The 22,667-nt window shown below is 32.5% G+C and overlaps 1 protein-coding gene across 1 annotated transcript in view; it reads left to right on the plus strand.

Annotated features, from left to right (window-relative positions):
* The window catches only part of LOC106126783 (protein Dok-7), a 132,790-nt gene that overhangs the window by 38,134 nt on the left and 71,989 nt on the right, over positions 1-22,667 (plus strand). Inside the window, exon 3 of the mRNA XM_013324637.1 lies at positions 10,155-10,200. Within this exon, the coding sequence (XP_013180091.1) occupies positions 10,155-10,200 (46 nt within the window). The remainder of the gene's footprint in view (positions 1-10,154; positions 10,201-22,667) is intronic.

The following is a 22,667-nucleotide window of genomic DNA, read 5'->3' on the forward strand; positions in this document are numbered from 1 at the left end:
TGTTACGTTGAAAATCGATACTCACTCGCAATACCAACTCGATTAGTGCTTACACACACGTATTAGAACTTCACTTAATTACACACAAGCTTGTGATTAGTTGTTTTAATAATACAACATAGTTGTTTATCTGATTTACAAACGTTTTCACCATTTGTTTTTGAGACTAAAACATAGTATAAATCATATTGTTGTCCCTGTTCGTTGTCTTTGAAATAAAAAAGCAAAGATAACAATATATTTGAACTTTGGTTTCAGAAACTCACGGTAATGATTATTTCAATGACAGGTTCGAACCTACTACTTTATTTTTCGCTATCCTTTATTGCCTCTGTTCACGCGAAATTAAAAGGGAACTTAATTAGCCTATGTTTTCTTCGAGGCTATGTTCATATGTGCCAAATTTCAGCGAGATCCATGCAGCCGTTCTGGAGATACTTTCTAACAAACATCCATCCATTCAAACATTCGCGTTTATAATATTAGTAAGATTACCCTACTGCTGTTTCAATCGTATCTTCATATACCAATTTACACTATTACAAGTATGCACTTTGAAAGCGTATAGTGTAGTTTATTTATTTGCTGGTAATCATTTAAATGTGCAGTAGCAACAGACTTATCAAGTGTTTATCGATATCATTTGAAATGACGCAGGTACGTACATACATAGGTATCGTGAGAGATTACTTTATACTAGCGGTCGCCCGCGGTTTTCAGTACAATTTTAAGGGTCCTGTACCTCAAAAGGAAAAAATCGGACTTATAGAATCACTTTGTTGTCCGTCCGTCTGTCAAGACTCTTTTTACAAAATCGCGTGAAGGTATCAAGCTGGATTTTTTTTTAAAATAGCTTATGACATTCCGGTATACGTCAGTGAACCAGTGAAACTCCTATCAAATTAATTAAGCCGTTTCAGAGGTTATCTGGAACGAACGCGGATTTGTAGTCAGGCAGACAAAAATATTAAATTTTAGATTTTCGGTATAAGCAAATATATAATAGTTTTCGTGAAATGTGACATTTACAGACACTCCAATTTTATTAATTTAATAGATAAATCCATGATTTTTTATATTATAGATAAAGCTTTCTAAATTAATTTATACAGGGACAAACTCTGATCGAACATCAAGAAACAATATCGTATCAACTTTTTGATTATGAACGTTGAATGAACGTTGATAAATCAATATATGAAGTTCCTAACTTATACAATTTTAAGATTTCTACAATCTTGTACAAAGATAAGAAGTTATGTCAAACTAATGTCGAGTCTGTTTCAATTGCAAACGCTACTTAAAGTCTTTGATGATATGAATATATAAAATAGTGTCTGGTGAATCGTTTTTTATAAAAAACAAAATATTGTCGATAAATCCGATTAACTGTTCAAAGTTTTGTATTTGTTTTACGCAAGTAAGATTATGTTTGTTGTATGTTTGCTGTAAAATCTACTGTGCGTAAGATTTACGATCAACTATTGTTTGTTCTTGTCTATTTTGTATTTGCATTTTACTATCTTGTTTTGTTATAACATTAAACATTTAAAGTCTTATTTCTTGACAATAAACATGGAACATATAAAGAATTACAGAATTTTCTTCGTTTTTTGGTGAGATTTTATTTACAAAGTTTACGTTTAATTTGAAATATATAGTAAAAATATTTAAAAGATGTATAAATACAAAGAAACTTTTGCTTAAAAGAATCAATGATATTTTCGCTCTTTTAGGGTTCTTTACCTCATAGGAAAAAAACGGAACTCTTATAGGATCACTTTGTTGTCCGTCCGTCTGTCCGTCAAGACCCTTTTTTTGTTTACGTACGCTAAACTATAGGTAAGATAAAATGGCGTATGAAAGAATTGTAGATAATTAAAAATTCTAAACAAAAGTTATCTTTTATCTTTTTATCTTTTTAAAATCTTTTACTATTGCCTCACAAAAAACAATTGAAAAAGTCAATGATTTATAACCTTGGATTAGCATTACGTGCAATACCAAGTATTTGGACGAAGTCTAGTCATTTTATCAACAGTTTCAATGGATGTCAGAATTATTTTCAATTACCACGCTCGTGCGATTTACTATTAAACATGCAATAATGATTGCTGGTATTTTGTACTTTTATACGATTTTAATTGGCTAAGTTTCGAATTTGAGCATTTTTTATGACACAAAAACAATGTACTACAATCGACATATTATACTAGCAGTAATGATTCCGTCAGCGCAGTCTTTAAAAAAAAATATTAGTAGCCTATGTGTTCTTCCAGACTTTTCTACATCTGTGCCAAATTTCATCAAGATCCGTTGAGCCGTTCCGGAGATACCTTCAAACAAACATCCATCCATTTATTTAAACATTCGCATTTATAATATTAGTAGAATATATTGATATGGTCCCAACAATACTATCTTAGCTAAGTGAATTATGAATAATAGTATACTATTGCCCCACTTGTTACAAACATTATTTTCAACTTTAACGTAACTGCGTCGGATCGGTTATTTTAATTAAATTCATTTTGACATCAAAGTTGTTTGTGGTTTCCAAATTGATAACGCATCCATTGCGTAGCGATCAAACGCTGCCCTGATTTAGTTTGGAATACTCCGAGCAATGTATCAAAACCACATCAATGAGATATCTTGGTTGAAATGTTTGTTTTGCATCGAATGGAGATAAATGTAATCGTTACAGTCAGTTTACAAATTCCGCCTTGGCCCTGTTTGTGAAATCATCGTGTTAACCAAACCAATGTTAGTGACGTCTTTATTTTGTACTAGCTGTCCACGCTCCGTCCGCGTGAAATTTGAAAAATAACTTAATAAGTAGCCTATGTGTTCTTCCAGACTATGTTCTATATATTTGCTAAATTTCAGGAGATACCTCCAAACATCCGCGTATATAATATTAGTAAAAATTAAGATATTATATTAGTAAGATATACCGTAACGTAGATGTAGCATTCGTTGCGTTATATTTGACTCGTTCACGTACCGACACGTGTTGCCGGTCCAAAGGTCTAACATCAACTGACGTCCCCTCTCTCCGGCATGTACTTATGGCGTGTAGGCTCGAGACAAACAACACTACGTTTATGCATACACTACAGTAGATATAAAATATAAAGAAATATAGTCATGTTTTATTAGCTTTTGTTCTTACAGCAAATACTTACTAACATTGTGTAAATAATCGTTAATTTCAGAGACCAAAATCTCTGTATAAAACATATCGTCATCCCTTCCTTCGACAAAACAGGGATTAATCGTTTAGACATTTTAAACGAGGATTTGGTTCCCAGAAACCCACAGTAACAAGCGACACAGATATTCGTAGCAAATTCATTATTAGATTTAATGTTACGTATTTACTTCGAAAGGAAAAAAAACGATACACTTATAGGATCACTTTGTTGTCCGTCAGTCTGTCTGTCAAGACTCTTTTTCTCAGGAACGAGTCAAGATATCAATATAGATTTTTTTATAGAACAAGTCTAAAGTCTGTACTTAAACACTTTAATGTAGTCGTTCTGAAATAAATGTGGTCTTCAAATTTGTCTTTTCACACACACCAATCTTTTTTTCTTTGTTTAAATGTAGGCATAAATATCCCGTCGCTCGCTGGCATTCCTCTCATACCGTAGTCTATTTACATTCGTCTCCTGTAAAGAATTAATCAGACGACCACAATACAGAGACGCATTCTATTTAGCCAGGCGTTGGCTTCGTCGCAAACAAACGTAATACGATGCGCTCTCAATTACGCGTAAATACAAGTATACGTGTACGTCCTGGAAATGTCTTGAATTAAACAGTTTTTACTGTAATAGCTCAATTATTATATTTTATTATGATAAGGTATTATTATATACCTGAATAACAATCTTACTAATATTATAAATGCGAATGTTTAGATGGATGGATGGATGCTTAAAGATATCTCCAGAACAGCTAAACGGAACTCAATGAAATTACTTACTTACTTACTATAATACTTACTCCGCTGGCGCATCGATCCAAAGTGGGTCTTTGCCAGTCCATCGCCTGTAGCTCCCGCAGATCTACTAACTAAGATTTTTTTTAATTCCGTGCGGAGTCTCTGCCGTCCGGTAGTAGTGAATAATGCACAAATGGTAAAAGAAAACAAAGATATTCAATATTAGAGAAAGAATAAAATTGTATAATGTCCAATTTTAGTATTAAAGAATAATATCTGGTTTATATGTATTATTTTTTATATTGTCACTTCTTGCTTCAATTCACAATATATTCTAGTATCTCTACATCCGTGTTTCCATTTTAATTAAAAAGGCGAGGTTCGTTTTTTATATCAATTGAAGATGCGAATCGAAATGTCGATTGTTAACAAACTATTATACGTTTTGTTTTATGAAATACTATACAAAAAAAACAATACGAAACCAATTTAACATGTTACAAAATGTTCTAACAAAATTTTAGTTCTATATTTAAATATAAAACAAATTATTCAACAAAGCTAAGGAAAAACAGTATTCGAAAATATTCCTTAATAAAAATTAAATCTTTGTTTAATCAGAAATGAAATCCTATATCTTAAATAATAAATTGAAGTTATAAGTACACTAGCTGTCGCCCGCGTACCCGTCCGCGTAGAATAAAATCGTAATTAGTTATTTATCGAGATCTGTTCAGCAGTTCAAGATATCCTTAAAATAAAAATCTAAACATTCGCATTTATAATATTAGTAAAGCAAAGTAACATTTATATTTAAAATTTAAATAAATTCATAATTAATTAATATTATCAAATAAAGTAAAAGGTGAATTTGCCTAAATTGAATAATTGTAAAGCAAACATTTTCAAAAACCTAATCAAATCAAATGATGCGAAGTAAAATAATTGCCGTACTTTTATTTAGATGTGCTTTGAAAATTCCTATTATTTTGTGAACAGTCGAGACAAAGACTCAATTTGCTTTCTGATCTTCACTTCATTGATTAATGAACCTAATTTTCTTTCATGAATATTAAACGCTTTTTCCAATGGATAATTAAAGATATTCTTAATTGGAAATACTATCTTACTACTTACTAATATTTTAAATGCGAATGTTTGGATGTATGGTCCAGAACTGCTGCAATTTGGCATAGATGTAGAACATAGTCTGTAAGAGCATATAGGCTACTAATTAATATTTTTTCTTTAAATTCCTTGCGGACGCATTCGAGAGCGAGAGTTAGTCTAGAAATAAATACAATTTAAGATAGAAGACAGAATGAAATAGAAAATGTATCACAAACCAGTCCGTTATAAATTCAAACATGCAGATGAATTTGTAAATTGTCAAGCGAAGATTCATGAAGTATGCTGTAAAAGGAAAGAACTTGTGAACTTGTCTGGGAACAATTTTTAAAAGCAATGTTATGTCTCCAAGCTCCCACAGGAAGGTCGGGCGACATACAGGGTGTTGCTTAGTTACATGTATTTGTACAATAGACAATTCAATAAGAGTTCATAAAAGTTTTCTGTCTCCGGGGAAATATTCAAAAGACTTTGAAGTATAAGAAGTTTTATAAATAAGACGTAATGAAAATGTATCTACTCTTTATGAAATATAAAATATTTTGTAATACAACAAAGTACTATGTCGTATTTCTAACAATATTGTTTATTATCTTTGAATTTCTTATTGAATCACATCTTTGATAATATCAATGTAACAGTGGTAGAGCCCGCTTTAACATCTTCGCACGAATTGTCCCGGCTCGCCCGGTGAAATACCACGACCACACAGAAGACACGCGTCAAGTGGAAGCAAATCTTCGTTTCGTCTGATGAGTGTGCGTCCCGGAGGCCAAAATTAGTCCTCTTTCCCTTCCCAACCTTTTTCTTATAAGGAAAGGATGGAAAGTGTAAGTGGACTTTCCGGATGAGAGGATGCATGGAAAGGGAAAATATTTTCTTTTTGTGCATCCTCCCCTCCGTCGATTAAAGGTAGGCAACGCATATGCAATTGCGTGCGTCTATGGGTAACGGTCACTTCGCTATTTCAGCGATTTCAGGTGGCCGCTCGCTCGTTTGCCACCTTATGATTAAAAAAAAATACAGTCAAAGTTTAAGAGTGTATGAAGGATTTAATCTTTATTGTAAATTCGTTCGATTCTTAACAATCTTATTAATATTATAAATGCGAAAATTTAGATAGATGGATGTTTGTTAGAAGGTATTTCCAGAATGGCTCAGTCCGCAAAACATATAGGCTACTTAATAAGTTTAATTTAAATTTCATGCGGACGGAGTCGCGGGCAAATCTAGTAATTTATATTCATTGATGTCCATCTTTTTTTATTTCATCCTGTCTATCAAGTTCCCAGTTAAATCAACTCCGGCGGTTCTTCTAGCGCTTCTGAAATTCTCAAACTGTAACGTTAAAGTGAATTTCGTTCGGAACAAAGTTTCTCTGTGTTCAGACACAAAATATAAAACTGTTTTTCAAGTTGCACTCGAAAAATGTTCCCCAAAGCAAGTCGCTGTTGGCTCTACTTGGAAATTATTTCGTTGCGACCCCGCACTAAATAAAACATGTACAATGTAGAGAATTGTAAAGCTTTGCTTTAACTCTACATCATTTGAATTGAATTTGTCAAACATCTATATGAATTTATTTCGTGTTACTTTCGTCTTTACAGTCAACAGAACTTTTAAACAAGATTTACGAACGATTTATTTATGTTATAAATCTAAAACTAAATTTTATTTAATATTGAATATTCTCTTTTGGTTGAAATTTCAGTTTGCAATATTCGTATTCGACTGCGCTAAGATTCTTTAGTCGTTCCCGTTGCCAAGTCCGATGCACTTACTCGTCTCAAAATAACATCCCATATTTGCTCCATTGGAATGAGGCCGTATAGAGTTGGATCGCAATTAAACTTGTATCTATTAATCGATTTATATCTTATGAATGTTGAACCAATCAAAAAAGTTATTATCATTGAAGGATTAGCAAGATTCAAAGTATGAAATCATAAATATAATAATCATCAGTACACCATATATCTCCACAGAGGGACTCGAAGCCTACCCTAAGATAGGAGTGACTGACAAGAGTCCACCACCGGCGTGTGAGGGCTGCCTCCCACGAGAGGGAGCTGCCTCGGCAGCTGGCGCAGACGGGGCCGCGGACGAGAGCGAAAGCGTGCCCGTGGTCCCGTCCCGATGCGTTGGAGGAACAGAGAGGTTTAGTGGGTATGCTTCCGCTATGGAGGAGAATCCCACATAACTACCGCGTCCCCCCCGGCGCGCGGAGTTTGCATAAAGCATTCCTCTCTGGAAAAAAAAGGGGTGACTGACAAAGTCAATCACGCTGGCCAAGTGAAAGTTGACTTTACAACATATCTTTGAATTTCTTCGCAGATTTGTGCAGGCTACATCACGATGTTTTCCTTCACCGTAAGAACGTCGGAAAAACACTTGGATTCGAACCCAGGACCTACAGATTGCAAGTCAAGTGCGTAACCCCTGAGCCACCCTGAGCCTGATGCTTTATCCCATCAAAATCAGCTTAACATAAAGTCAGTTTACGATCACTACTTTTTATCTTAAAGTAACAAGATGTGCAAAATATTGTATATTATTTTTAGTTCATCCCAGCACGGTCGTGGTCGGTCTGTGGTCGGCTGCACTTTAAATTTCATGGTCTGCGCGCTTCAAATTGTTAATTGTAATTTTAACTACTGATTTATTTTAACCACGGTCACTAAACAACATTTTTATGAAACTGTGAGTTTCTGACACTAAAATCCCCGTTTAATACGTATTACTATCTGTTTTTTTTTAAGATAATGACAGGGATGACAATATTTATTAAAAAGAGATTTCTATCTCAGAAACCAATGGTTAGAGTTTACACATTTTTGTATATTTTAGAAAAGAAACTAAGCCCAAGTCTCTTGAGGTATTAAGACTTTTAAGTATAATATTAGTGATCTAGGGTTATGTTAATTAAGACATAGAACATAGTAATTAGAATGTAACTCAATTTATATAGCTTATTTATAATTGAACACACATTAAGTTAACTCAATTTCTTTCTTGTTAACGTTTTTTTATATAATTCTATATAAGTCTTGTATACTTTTTATGCCAAAGGTCGAAGTATTTTTCATCCTCATATATTTTGTAAGTTTCATAAAAAAGCGGACACGAATGAGCAAATTATGCATTCATATTAAGATTGTTATCACAAGATAAAATATATTACGCTATGACATATGTTATATGTATATTCAGATGGCAACTAATATCATAGTATTGTGATATAGTACTCATGTACAGAGCGTCGGTGGCTCAGAAATCAAGCACATGACTTGCAATCTGCAGATCCTGGGTTCGAATCCCGCCATGTACCAATGTGTTTTTCAACTTCTGATTTACATTTATCCGACGTTCTTACGGTGAAGGAAAACATCCTGATGCAACCTGCACATATCTGAGAAGAAATTCAAAGATATGTGTGGAGTCAACTAACCCGCACTTGGCCAGCGTGGTTGATTATGGCCTAGTCACTCTTTACTTAGGGTAGGCTCTGAGCCCCTCGTTGTGTACATAAAGTGAGCTGATGATGATGAGTCATGGTCAAGACTAGTGTTACTAGCTTTTACCCTTAACTTCGTTTGCACGGATATTAATCAAAAATTTGGAAAGTAGACGCTTTTCAGTGATATGTCTATGTGCAAAATTTCATCTAAAACCGTTTAGTCATTTTGGATTTATCTGCTTACAAACATCCATACATTTATCTATCTAAACTGAAGCAATTAGTCAAATAAATAAGGCTTAAGTTATGTCGCAACTAAATGTGAACAATTTAAGTTATAATTAATAATACGCTAATCAGAATAATAAGGTAATAAAAGATAAAACGGCTTAAAAAGCTAAAAAAAATAGAATAAAAATAAGTTGCTGTCATATCGTAGGTTTCTAACAAGATTTGTAATCGTGAGTTTTCACTGCCTATACACATCAAAAAACATACTTGCTCTTTCCTTTTCAACGAAAATGAAAAGCAAAAAATGTTTCGACAGTGTAAACTCACTGTAATACGATAAGAAGCAAAACAGTAGAAACTAACGCTTACTTACGTCTTGGATTAGTTTACTAAGCCGTATTAAATGTATAATCTTACAGAAACCTACTAAATTGCATTTAAATACGACTAAGACACGAATAAAACAAAGCATAGAAAACATAGATTATAAAAAAAACGTAATTGCTCCTAAATTATTATAAATTTTTTATGTACACATAGTCAACCAAACTATACTGTGCTAGCGTGGTTGACTATGGCCTAGTCACCCCTAACTTAGTAGGCTCCGAGCTCCTCAGTGGGGACGTATAGTTAGCTGATGATATACACGTATACTAGCGGACCCGACAGACGTTGTCCTGTCTACACGTCTTTAATTTGAAAATTTCAAACTTCTTTTAATAAGCTAAAATTTGAATTCGAATATTATTTAAAATTTGACACTGCGATGGTAGCGCCGTCTGTCGGATCCAATGTAAAACATTCCAAAATCAACAACTACTAATAAATTTAAAAATTAATAAAAAAAACATTGTCCAGCGGACAAAATTGTGAATCTAAACCATTCCCAGATCCCCTTGAACACACACAAAAAATTTCATCAAAATCGGTCCAGTCGTTTGAGAGAAGTTCAGTGACATACACACTCACAGAAGAATTATACATATAAAGATTTAACTAGGAACAAATAATTTGAAATACAAAATAAACATTTCAAACTGTAGATATCTACTATAAGGAAGCTACGAACTAATTGCTTGATGTTTTCAATGTAAATTGATAGTTTATTGATTTGATCTTGCCTCGTGTCTATATTACAAAACGGTCTGGAACTTTCGATTGATGATTATGATGTAACAGTGAGTCGGTAAACAAAATGACCTTTACTTTGGTATAGTTGTCTTCATATATCTTGGCGGCTCAAGGTCATCGCCGCACATCGCAGTGCCCTCTCCCTGCATCCCGCTACGCGCTGAGTTAAGAGCCGCTTAGATATCTGAAAACTACTTATATTAAATTTAATGTATTTTTGTATGATAAATAATTAAAATATTGTTATTTTGTTCGCAGTGGAAGTCGCGATGGTGTGTTATGAGGAAATTGTCACCAGTGGCAGGTATGTTATTTACTATTCTTATGTACTATTTTGTCATATTCAAGAAAGAAAAATCGAACACCCTGTGTGTTTTCAAGTGCTCTAGTTTTTTTTATCGGTTCCCGGCGATTAACATAGACATAAAGATATTTAATTTACTAATATTTATAATGCGAATATTTGGATGTATGGATGGATGTTTATTAGAAAGTACGAGTATCACCAGAATGACTGCATGAATGTCGATGAATTTTTGCATATATAGAACACAGTCTTAACTTTTCCTTTTTAATTTGCTAGTATAATATAAATCAATAAAATTACACTACACAACAAATAGTATTTAAGAAATTGACTTCGTATCTCGTATACTCAGGTGGGGAATCGATGTGAAGGCAACAAAATGCCATCAATAAAGCGTCCCGAAACAAATTTATTTTGCCTGCTAATCCGCACCGGTAGAGGGCAACATTAAGCATGGAGGGGAGATAAGAGAGGCAGTAATGTTGCGCCGCGGGTACCCCTGCCGATTACCTACACCTTACTTAGGGGAGACTAAGCCGCGAGTTTGTATTCTTAAGTCTACCAAATAACTTGAAGGTACTTTTATTAATTAACTATCTGTGGTCCGCGACTCCGTACGCGTGGATATATTATATAAAAAAACTTAATTAGTGTAGCATATGTGTTCTTTCGGACTATGTTCTATACGTATGCCAAATTTAATCGAGATCCGTTCAGCCGTTCAAACATTTGTTATCTCTGTTTTGTCAAAGATGAAAGACAGGGATGACGATATGTTTTATACTTAGATTTTGGGCTCAGAAACTCATAGTTAAACGGGATGTTAAATACATAGAGATTTTGATGGGAAACCTCTATAAGGGAGATAAATATCCCGGTTCTTTTTACTTTTCTTTATTTAGTTTCTCTCTTATATGAATTATACAATAGTATAGTAAACTAACTATAGCCCTCGACTCCGTCCGCGCGGAATTAAAAAATTATTAGTAGTCGATTCTCAGACCTTCTGAATATGCATATAAAAATTTTAAATATTAATCAAGCCGTTTCAAAAGAGTATGGCAACTAATATTGTGAAACTAATTTTATACAGCGAAATTATACTTTATATTTTCATTCACCATTATAACATAACTACAGCTAATTTCCTGTGCTTAATTAACAAACTTACTAGCCATGCTGTTTGCTTAAGCCTTGCTTAAGTATCGCCCCCAGGCTAAGCTATTCCTTATCTTCATGTCACCGTTGTGTTGTAAAAATTATTAATTATTAAAATATTTATATTGGCAAAAATAATTGGCAATAATAATAATTTAAAAAAAAAAAACATCAAATAAACCTAAATATATTTCATTCTATTACAATGTATCAGTTTATTTTAATTTTTTAATTTCGTTAGTTTGTGAACTGTTAAAAATGTATTAAATATTCCAGCAGACGATTTTCAGAATGACGATGTTCATAGTGTGACTGTGGCATATATAAATTAGTCGTATCTTGAGCGGGGCGGCGTGTTGGAGATATCTGAGTGCCAGACATTTAATTTCCTGTCTGTCTCACTCCGATTTGAGGTGTAATAAAAAATCAACCCTGATATAGGGGTGAGTTTTACTGACAAAGAAATTATGGCTTCTCTGAGCACCCCGCCTATTGAAACAAAGTATTGTTGGGTAAAAATATATATTACTAAAAGTGTTATAAGTAAACACTATCTAATATTATAAATGCGAATGTTTAGATGTATGGTTGTTTATTAGAAGCTATCTTTAAAACGGTTGCATGGAGCTCAAATTCACATAGATGTAGAACATAGCCCGGAAAAACACATATGCTACTTATTTTGTTTTATAACTCCGCGCGGACTAAGTCGCGGGCGACAGCTAGTTTCTTAATTCATTTTACGACATATATTTAAAAAAATGCTTAAGCAAATATAAGTTACAAATCAATGACATTTCCTTTTAAAATTAAATTGTCTATGAAAACCCGTGTCCAAATTCAAACTATAAAAAAGATAAAAGTAAGTCATATCCTCCCTATTCTTTCGCTGCGCTATCGCAACTTTCAGTCTTATCCATGTTATTGCATAAACAACTTTTAACAACGATTGTGGCCAAATTACTTCTAAAACTTTCAGTACAACCTATTATTTGATGTTATCTTTATATTGCCTCATAAATTCACTTCTAGTTTTGTTTTGACTGGCCATACAAACGAAATTGGACTCTATTCCTAATAATAATAAAGACTATTTATATGATTACTGTTATCGAACTTGTTGAATTTCTGGCGATGAAACAATCATCTCTGTATTGAGAAACGATTACATAATATATTTGTAAATGGTCATTTAAAAGATTTACGGCTGACCTTGTGGTAACATCCACAAAGTTCTTATAGTACATCGTTTATAAAAACGACTAATCGTATAATAAATAGATAATGTATAGAATATTACACAGTTTTATTTAAAATGAACATGTATGTATGCATGGATGCAAGGTATGAATGTGGAATTAGCCAGAACAGTGTGTCAAGATCCCGCAATGGAGATCCGTGGTCTACCTACCCCTCTGGGTTACGGGCGTGATTATTTTGTTTAAAAAAAATGATGAACAAGTGATTTAAATCTCTGTTTTCATTTATATCAAACAAACATCAATCTATCCATCCATACAAACAATCGCATTTAGTCGTATAATATTAGTAAAATAAATATAATAAAATATTCATTAAAGTAATAATTAAATAAAAACGTCAACCCTATCCATCTATGTACAAAGTTAGCTTTATGTACAGGAACAGGAACTCGCGCTCGAGTAATGCTGAAAATTGAAACTTTGTCGTCGTCCTACTGAAATTTTTATGCACGTTTCCCGTTGATTTAACTGTAGCACGTCGCAGTAAATACAGGCTTATGTTGTCTTGTGTCGTTAACTTTTTAAAACCATTTGTACGAGTGTATTTTGCAAATATTGTAAAATTATAAAGTAAAAAATTATTAAGGTACAGTGTAGTGAATTAGCAGTGATAACGTTTTATAATTGCGTAGTTATTTATTGCCATGACTAAAATAAAATAGTAATAGAAATTAATAATTCTAAAATAGGAAAAAAAAGGAATACTTATTTGAGCCAGGAGAAATACGTATTAAAAGGCAGGAAGAAACTAAGTACAAAGTAAACGTGATATCATACCTTTTGCGCAAGTGATTTAAATCATACACATTAAATCATGTCATATAACCAGAGGTATTTATATATCATCATCACATAGCGTTTATATGTTTGTTACGTCATAGTTCGGGACCGTTTCTTAGAAGTATCAAGGTAACTCTGGGGCCTTTCCGCTTTACGCATATATTACAATAACTAATGAAGTCATTAAATATATTACCTTGTTGATTGTATTTTACATACGAGTTGAGTAACTATTAGTTTCGATTGCAGTAACATGTTGCTCTCTCTGTTGTTTCAAAGAGAATGTGTGAGATAAAGTGTAATAGATGACATTAGCAGTGATCCTTAAAAGCTACAGTTGTTTGAACGTTTTATACGCATTAAGATGACGAGCAATAATAACTAGTAGGACGCAGATTTTAAATGTGTCTACAATAAAAGGTCAGTAGGACACGACTAATTTCTGTTAACTGCTACCTAATTGGTTATTTCGTAAGAAGGCAATTTTTCTGTAAGTGGAACATCGCGAAATTCCCTGATTGTACATTAAAGTACAACGTAAAGTACAGTCAGTGAAACAGATATTTACCAAAAACAATTGTTTTAAATCTAAATCTCCAAGTTCTATAGATAATAATTTACAACGTTAATTTATAATAAATTTATTTTTCCATGTTATTAAAACTCATAGCGTGTCTTAATTGTTTTATTGTCGTGTGTAATTTAAATTAAATACGAAACGAAAGTCTTTCCGCTTATGAACGGCAAACTCTCGAAAAGTGACCGTTAGGTTGTTAATTAGCGAAATTGTTGCAGAGATGTGTTGCTGTGATAATTAAGGTTTAAATGTCCAGTATAGTGTTACATTTAGAAGCACTTACGTTGTACTTTGCAGATCGTAAAAGCTTTTGCACTTCACTAATTTGTTTACGATACCGCATCCAAATTGTTTTGATGGTAACGTGATACAAATAGTGTATAACATTCGCGCTTGATTAAAAACAATAATTAGTGTTTTTCCTGACTATGTTCTACATCTATGCTTAATTTCAACGAGATCTATGCAGCTAGACATTCGTATTTATATTAGTAAGATATTTTTGTAACTAAATTCTGAAATCAATCAAATAAATATAGAATTGACTAAAAAGAATTTTAACTATAATCGAATAAAGTAAGGCTCTGATATGGTTGGGAACCGAAAAACAGTGACCAATTTTATTTTCAGTCTGTATAGACTATTCAGCTGTTTTAGAACCGGCTTTTACGTGTCTATTCTTTCTTTTTTTGTTTACTAAAAGTCATGTCACATGCCTGTATTAATTAAAAATAAGAGTAAAACCTTTTTAGTTATTTTCATGGTTTTTAACTTTAAAAATATATTTTCAGAGTATTAAAATATGTTTCTCGTATGTTTCGCGTTTTATAAATTTCGGTTTTGTAGTTAAATCTATCTATATCTTTATATATATAATTCTTCTGCGAGTGTGTATGTCACTGAACTTCTCTCAAACGACTGGACCGATTTTGATGAAATTTTTTGTGTGCGTTCAAGTGGATCTGAGAATGGTTTAGATTCACAATTTTCATCAAATATTAACTTCATATTAATTTATTCAAATTAAAGACGTGTTGACAGGACAACGTCTGTCGGGTCCGCTAGTATATATGTAAAAATTAATTGCTGTTCGTTAGTCTCGCTAAAACTCGAGAACGGCTAATCGGATTTATCCTATCTTGGTTTTGAAATGTTTGTGAAGGTCTAGGGAAGGTTTAAAAGGCGAGACAAATTCCAATAATTGCCGGGAACTAATTATGTTTTTTTAAATTACACGCGGACGGAGTCGCGGACGACAGCTAGTTGTTAATAAATATAAATCTGTGTGTGACATGAAAACGCATAGTAATAAATGTTTATATTTTCTTGTCTTTTATGAGGGAATAATTTATCTTAAATGAATATTGTGAAGCAATTTTTCATAAGATTTGATGAATTATATTTGTTAATGTTATAAACGCTCGCTTCCCATTTAATCGAGCGCCGAGATGATGGATTATGTTTTACGGAAACTGTGCATTGAAGTCTTTTTAATACTAATTATTTTGCACAAGCAATACCTCCCGGCTTCACTTTAATAATCAAGTATATTTAGTTCGACAATTTTATTCAAGAAGAATCATTCAGACTGGAATACAAACGTAAAATCTGTAGATATTTTTAGAAAACTTACAGTTTCCAGACACATGACTGATTCAATCTTTTTATATTATTCTCTTCCTTCTTCGATTGCATAAAAAATAGATTCCACTAACTTCTTCCAGATTCCCCGACATCTTCATATGATACCGTAGTAAGAGGATAGACAAATTAGATTTGCGACGCCGGTATCCCCTACCGTTGTAAGTCGAAACTATTACAAAGACGAATATCATACAAGACGTGAGATCCACTCTTAATATAGCGTCGGATCGCTCTTGACACCGACCGTACTATAAATATACCGTAACTCGCACAGAGTATTTTATCGACAGAGAAAACATGCAGTATACTTTATTTAAATTAATTTTGTATATGTTAATACATACATTATTTTGATTCTTTGACGCTTAAATGACTCCAAGCAATCGTCACTAAATCTCGTACATATGTAAAAGTACATAGAATACCTTTAAGTATGAAACAAATTAATTTCAAGATATCGAAAGCGAAGCCCGAGAGTGAAACTAGCTAAATTTTATGTAAATACAGTGCTCATTTATTAATTTTGGCCTCTCTAGTCCATAACTTGATTTCAAATAATTAATATTTTTGTTTTATTACCCACATCAGGACTTTTCAGCAATTTGTGAAGTGTCTAGTTTATTGTTATTTATTTTTAAAAAGACACAATCTCTGTACATTCTATACACTGTGCTTTCGAGTGTTTTACCAAGAAACAAATGTGACATCAGCTTTTAAGAATCTGTGAGCTAGCGAAGGTGCGAGTGATGCGGCTATTCTAATTCTATAAATCTGTCAGCGAAGCGCTTTGTGCATCTGTGCGGTCGTGTTGCATAATGCTATTTTCACACGAGGGTAGAATAGTTATTCAGAGAAATAAACAATGCAGTACTAGTGTGAACATACACTCACGGACAAAACAGTACTATTCTTTTCTATTGTTTTACCTAACTGCCCTCGTGTGAAATACATAAGCTTCGGATGAACTTCGAAGCCGCAGAGATAGCTTTGTGAACACGAATTCTACTTATTATTGCTTCGAAGACTGTTTTATATCGACATAAACGATCTATTTTTATTTAATTTACGGACACATTGGACAAAATGAAATACGTATAAGGCAAACATTTTTTTCTCCTTCTTAACAGTAGTAAATCTATAAAATCTTTTTAATAGGGGTACTGTTTGCGTATCCTACTCCGTCGATTAAAGATAGACAACGCATTTGTAATATCCATGGTCTTTACTAATTTGGCGAGTTTAAGTTTCTTATTTATTCAAGCCAAATTAATCTTACTAATATTATAAATGCGAATGTTTTAATGGATGTTTATTTGAAGGTATCTACAGAACGGTTTAACGGATCTCAATTAAATTTGGCATTCATATAAAACATAGTCTGGAAGAACACATAGGCTTAAGAGTGATTAGCTTTTTAACCTATCATTAAGGTTTATAAGGTCGTCTTTAAGTACCCTAGTAAGTTAATAAGTAAGAATTTTAAGTTATCAATGTGTCCTGAATGAATAAGGAGAAAGTGATATTCACAAAAATAATCTTATTCTCACGGCATTAATGGAATACTTTGACATTATTTTGGCACAACTTTTACATGTGCTTCTCTAATTTAATCTTTAAATTTTATAGAAATAAGGTTTATATTACAACCTTTCTTATATATTTATTGTCATAATTTAAGAGCTATCTTTTAATATAAATTGCGAGTATAATTTCCGTTATTTGACAACTGTGATAATAAGATATGTATACTTATTAATAAAATTATAAGGAAACGGTAAATCTAGAAACAAAAATCGTGTTTTCTTTGTATTTAACTCATAACAGAATTATACCCAAGATTCTTAAAAGAAATACATTTCGTCTTATATTTATTTAATTTTCTACTTTCTCGATTGTTTTTGAAACTTAAACTAATTAATAATTTAACATTAAATCGTCCTATTCTCACAAGAATTGTTTTTAAAACGTTTCTTGTAATTTAATTCATCATTTAAAATGTATAACTAAGCTAATATATTTATTATCAATTAGTACTATAAAGGCGTAACTTAGTATAGTTCATTTCAAATATCTTGAAGCCTCGACATCCTCAGCGTCGCATCCCGTTACGCCTCAACGCACCTAACGTTGTCTTCTGTGCGATATGCGCGAAGTTAAAAGCCACGAAGATCTGAAGTGCAGCGATATGCGCGAAGTTAAAAGCCAAAAAGATATCTGTAATCGACTATAAAGATCAGTACTTACAAATAAGAAACTAACAATAAGCTGTAATGTTTATATGACTTACAATTCTCACATACTATGTTAGTACATTCCATATGATATTTAACATAATCGTATCAAGAATTGAGTATAAAAGTAATCACACACATGTATAAAGGTATGTTTACTTATGACATAATATGACCATAACATGTTGAAAATTATATATTTTTTTTGCCTCATATGGATGTTTAAATCGTATCGTATGAATGAATTTATTGTATTTGTACTTTACTAAACAGAAGTATTCCTCCATAAAAGTGTTAATGTAACCGTTTCTTGACAAACTGTTATCCTGTGTTTTTTTTATATTCTTTTTTTTGCTCAACTTAAAACAATAACGTACAAAACCTGCGACAATCAGATTATAAAAAAAATGTTTGTCCTAAAACATAAAGAGAGCATGTACCATTTTATCACTTAAACAAACAATTGAAAATGGACTTTAAGTCGTATGCAAAAGAGAAAGATATGGCATGTATAAACTATGCCATAAAACTTGTGAAATGTACCTGTTTTCGCTGACTCACATTTGCACACGGAAACCCGAAATGATAAGGACTCGCGGTCGAAATAGTGATGTAACAGGAAATATCGATATGTTTATCGATGTCGATATTTATACTGGATGTGACTAGTGCAGAACGTTCCGTGCATATTTAACTAGCGACCTATTTATATATGAGTTTTAAGTGGACGTATTGACCTGAATGCATCAATTAGTTTCTGTACATTCTCAATTACACTTGATAAAGCAATATATAATTTTTAATTACTTTATATAGTATTAGAGTCTAATTTCTAGTATCAAATTAATATTTATATAATAACATTAATACAGGTCCACACATGTTAACTATTGCAAGACAGTTTTGGCCATAGACGCATCACAAAGACAAATCCTAGCGGGAATGTGATAGAATGAAAATCGGCTAAGTCTGTAAGAATAAAGATAGTAAGCAAAACTTAATTTATGTGGTCTGCATAATAAAAATTGTTGCCCAACGATTAATAGTTTGGAAGTAAATTTCGTAAAAATTGTATTTAATAAAATAATTTCTAACGTTATCGATAGTCGATAAAATTAGTTGCAATCACTATACAAAGGTGTTTATAGTGGTGTTGACTCGGCGACATGTGACAGGTGGGGCGGACTTATTTTTTTGTCACCACTGTTTGCAAACAGACAGATTATCGCCCGCTTCCTTTTTCGACTATCTCTTGTAACAGGTTGAATTATGACGTCACATGCAAAACCTTCCGCTTGTAATGCGGGTAGAAATGTTATTTGGTAGACTAAATACATTAGGATATTAAAAATATTAATTTAAAAATAGAAAACAAGAAATCTAAAACTTTCTTGCTAAAATTGTTAGATTAAAAAAGTTTATTATTATTTATAGTTTTTATTAAAGACTTTATTTTAAATAGTAACGGTATTACTAGAGTTAGATTTAAAATGCTAATTATAATTAGTAAAATTAACATAATTTCTAACTGCATAATGCATTTATTTCAACAAAATTCGTTCTAAAATTTTATCGTAAAAATGTTTATTTAAAACTCAACGTAAAATGTGATAACCTAAAAAAATATCTTTTTTGTCGTAAATTTTTATAAAATCTCAGTAATGTCGGTTTCTCAGTATCTCCTTAATGTACTCCACTGAGTGTTAACCATCAAATAAATCGCCCGCCATTCACAATGACACCGCCTCTCGAATCCATTGTACGGAACCAAGCCACGACGTATAACTTAAAAAGGAAAAAAGACCTTACGAAATGTAAGAGCTATTTCAAATTGCATATTTTGTCGTTCTATTATTTTGTCTTTTGCTTTGTATTTGATTGTAAATATTTATTTATTGACTTTGAAAGTATTCGATATGTTCACAGTTTCGATATTAAACAAATCTAAAATAGCTTGAAAGTATAAAAGTCGTTTACTTTTTAATATTATTATAACATGGATAGAGCAAAACAAACCTTATTAATATCGTGTAGAGTCGAATTTATAACATTTATAATATACTCTTCAAACTTGGACAGGAAAGAAATCTTGTTTTATTTTCACAAGAACAAGAAAGGGGTTGTTTGAATGAAACCAAAAAGAAACATAGAATTGTTAAGTATCATGTTACTTGTTGGATTACATTTATACAAGATGTTTCAATTTAAAATCATACTATAATAGACTAATTAGGATTATCGAAGAGAGCTCTACTATACTATCTGTTCTATAGTTAACTAATTACTTATCATCGTTATTTTTTGTTATTAAGTATCAGTGCCTCAAGGGTTAAATCACTTGTAATCTGAAGGTCCTGGGTTTGAATCAAGCCATGTAACAATGTGTTTTTCGATTATCGATTTACATATATACGTTTATCCGACGTTCCTAAGTTGAAGGAAAACATCGAGATGCAATTGCACATATCTGCGAAGAAATTCAAAAGTTGTGTGAGTAGTCAACCCGAACTGGGCCAGCATGGTTAACTATGGCTAGTCACCCTTAACTTAAGGTAGGCTCCCAGTCCCTCAGTGGGAATGTAAAGCGAGATTTTTTTAACGAAAAAAAACCTATTATTTTTCAACAAGCGATTATATACAACTGCTCAAGTTCTGACAATCAGAAAATTGTATATATTACAAACTATATTAAAACTGCATAAATCAATAAAATTTGACCCAATAACTAATAAAAAAAGAAGAAAAAACGTTGTTAATGTTATTAAAACTAATTCCACTTTTGCTGCAAGGCAATATCCTCGGCAATCCTCTAACTTATACAATTTAAAGTGAGGTTATGATATATTTTAACTAAATACGTGTATGTATTAGAAAAAAATGACTGTGATATAACATCGAATCAATCACAACAATCAGACTGCAATAATAAAACCACGGTGACATGTGACGTGTGACGCGACACAATACATCAAAACTATCTGAATAGTCCCTGAGCCATCTGTCATGTCGATATTGTACTGATAAACATATATTATACGTAGCATAGCACTGTAAAAATCTATCTCTCAAACACTTGTTATAGTGTTTTGTCGGTATAGTACGAGAAATCAACACTAAGGTATCTTTAAATAACAATTATACGCGATCACACTTATACGGTGGCAAATTATATATTATAACAATTCCATCCAACAGAGGTATCAAATCATCATCATCATCAGCTCACTATACGTCCCCCACCGAGAAGCTCGGCGCCTACTCTAAGTTAAATCAGAGGTATGAAATGAAAGGCATTAACTGGTGTGTTCAGTGCAATATGAAAAATGCAAAATGGCCGCCGACAAATATGGCGGAAAACCATACCAATAGAATAAAGTGGTAAAGAATTACTACAAAAGTAGGAATTAACTTTAAAATGTATTTTATATAATAATATTATTTGTTTATTATTGTTTATTTATTTGCAAGATAAAATTTTATTTATCTTATAGTACTAACCGGTGCCGATTTAAAATAGATTCTAATATGCATTCAAATTTATTCGTAATATTATAATTGACTGTCCAGTCCGCCGCCCTTGTAATAAATAACGATAAAAGATCGATAGTCGCATAAGAATTATAGTTATTATTACTTACTATGATTTACAATAGTTTTATTGACTACTTAATAACATCAAATTAAAAATTAACCAACCATTATAAACTTACAAGTTGTCGACCGCGACTCCGTCCGCACGGTATAAAAAAAACTTAATATTTAGCCTTTGTGTTATTCCAGACTAGATTCAACGTCTATGCCAAATTGCAGCGAAATCCATACAGCCGTTCTGGAGCCTTCAAACATCCATCCATCCATTTATCGTTAACATTCGCATTTATAATATTAGTAAGATAAAATGGGCGTTACAATGCCTAAATAGAATCTTCATTAAACGAAAAAAAACTTAGGTCACATTTTTTTTAATAAAACTAAGTAAGACACTATTTAAGAATTAATTACACAAACACATTGTCGAATACAATTTTAATTATCAAAAAATACGGTAATCTGTACGCACCGTGTGTTTCTTTCACCTGCCAATGTTTTTGCAAACTCCATCTTTAACTGTCATAACTTTCATGGTCTGATTGTTTGATGTAAGATAAAAAAAAATAATTAAATGTTCATATGAATTTGTTCACTCGAAATGTGAATTTAATATTCCTTGTACGTTCATGAATTTGTTGTCATAATTAAATTTTTTCGTTATGCTTATCGAAAATTAATGTTGACAGGTGTGTTTTATGCTGTCTCAGATGGAACCTTATATACGTTGATATTTTTTTAATTTTGCATTCTTTTACATAAAAGATTGGTGAAAAATCTAAATATATTATAAAATAATCTTAATATTATTACAAGAAACAATCACAAATCAAAATATCAGTGGTAGAGCCCGCTTTAACATCTTCGCACGAATTGTCCCGGCTCGCCCGGTGAAATACCACTAAAACCTGACTGCCCTCTGACGCATCGGGACGGGGCCACGGGCACGCTTTCGCTCTCGTCCGCGGCCCCGGTGAAATACCACGACCACACAGAAGACAGGCGTCAAGTGGAAGCAATTCCGCGTACAGTCTGATGGGTGTGCGTCCCGGAGTCCTAATTTAATCCTCTTTCCCTTCCCATCAAAGGATGGGATGTGGAAGTGGACTTTCCGGATGAGAGGATGCATGGAAGGGGAAAATATTTTCTTTCTGTGCATCCTCCCCTCCGTCGATTAAAGGTAGGCAACGCATATGCAATTGCGTATGTCTATGTGCAACGGTT

The sequence above is a fragment of the Papilio xuthus genome, unplaced genomic scaffold (genome assembly GCF_000836235.2).
Source record: "Papilio xuthus unplaced genomic scaffold, Pxut_1.1 DF824992.1, whole genome shotgun sequence".
NCBI lineage: Eukaryota > Metazoa > Arthropoda > Insecta > Lepidoptera > Papilionidae > Papilio > Papilio xuthus.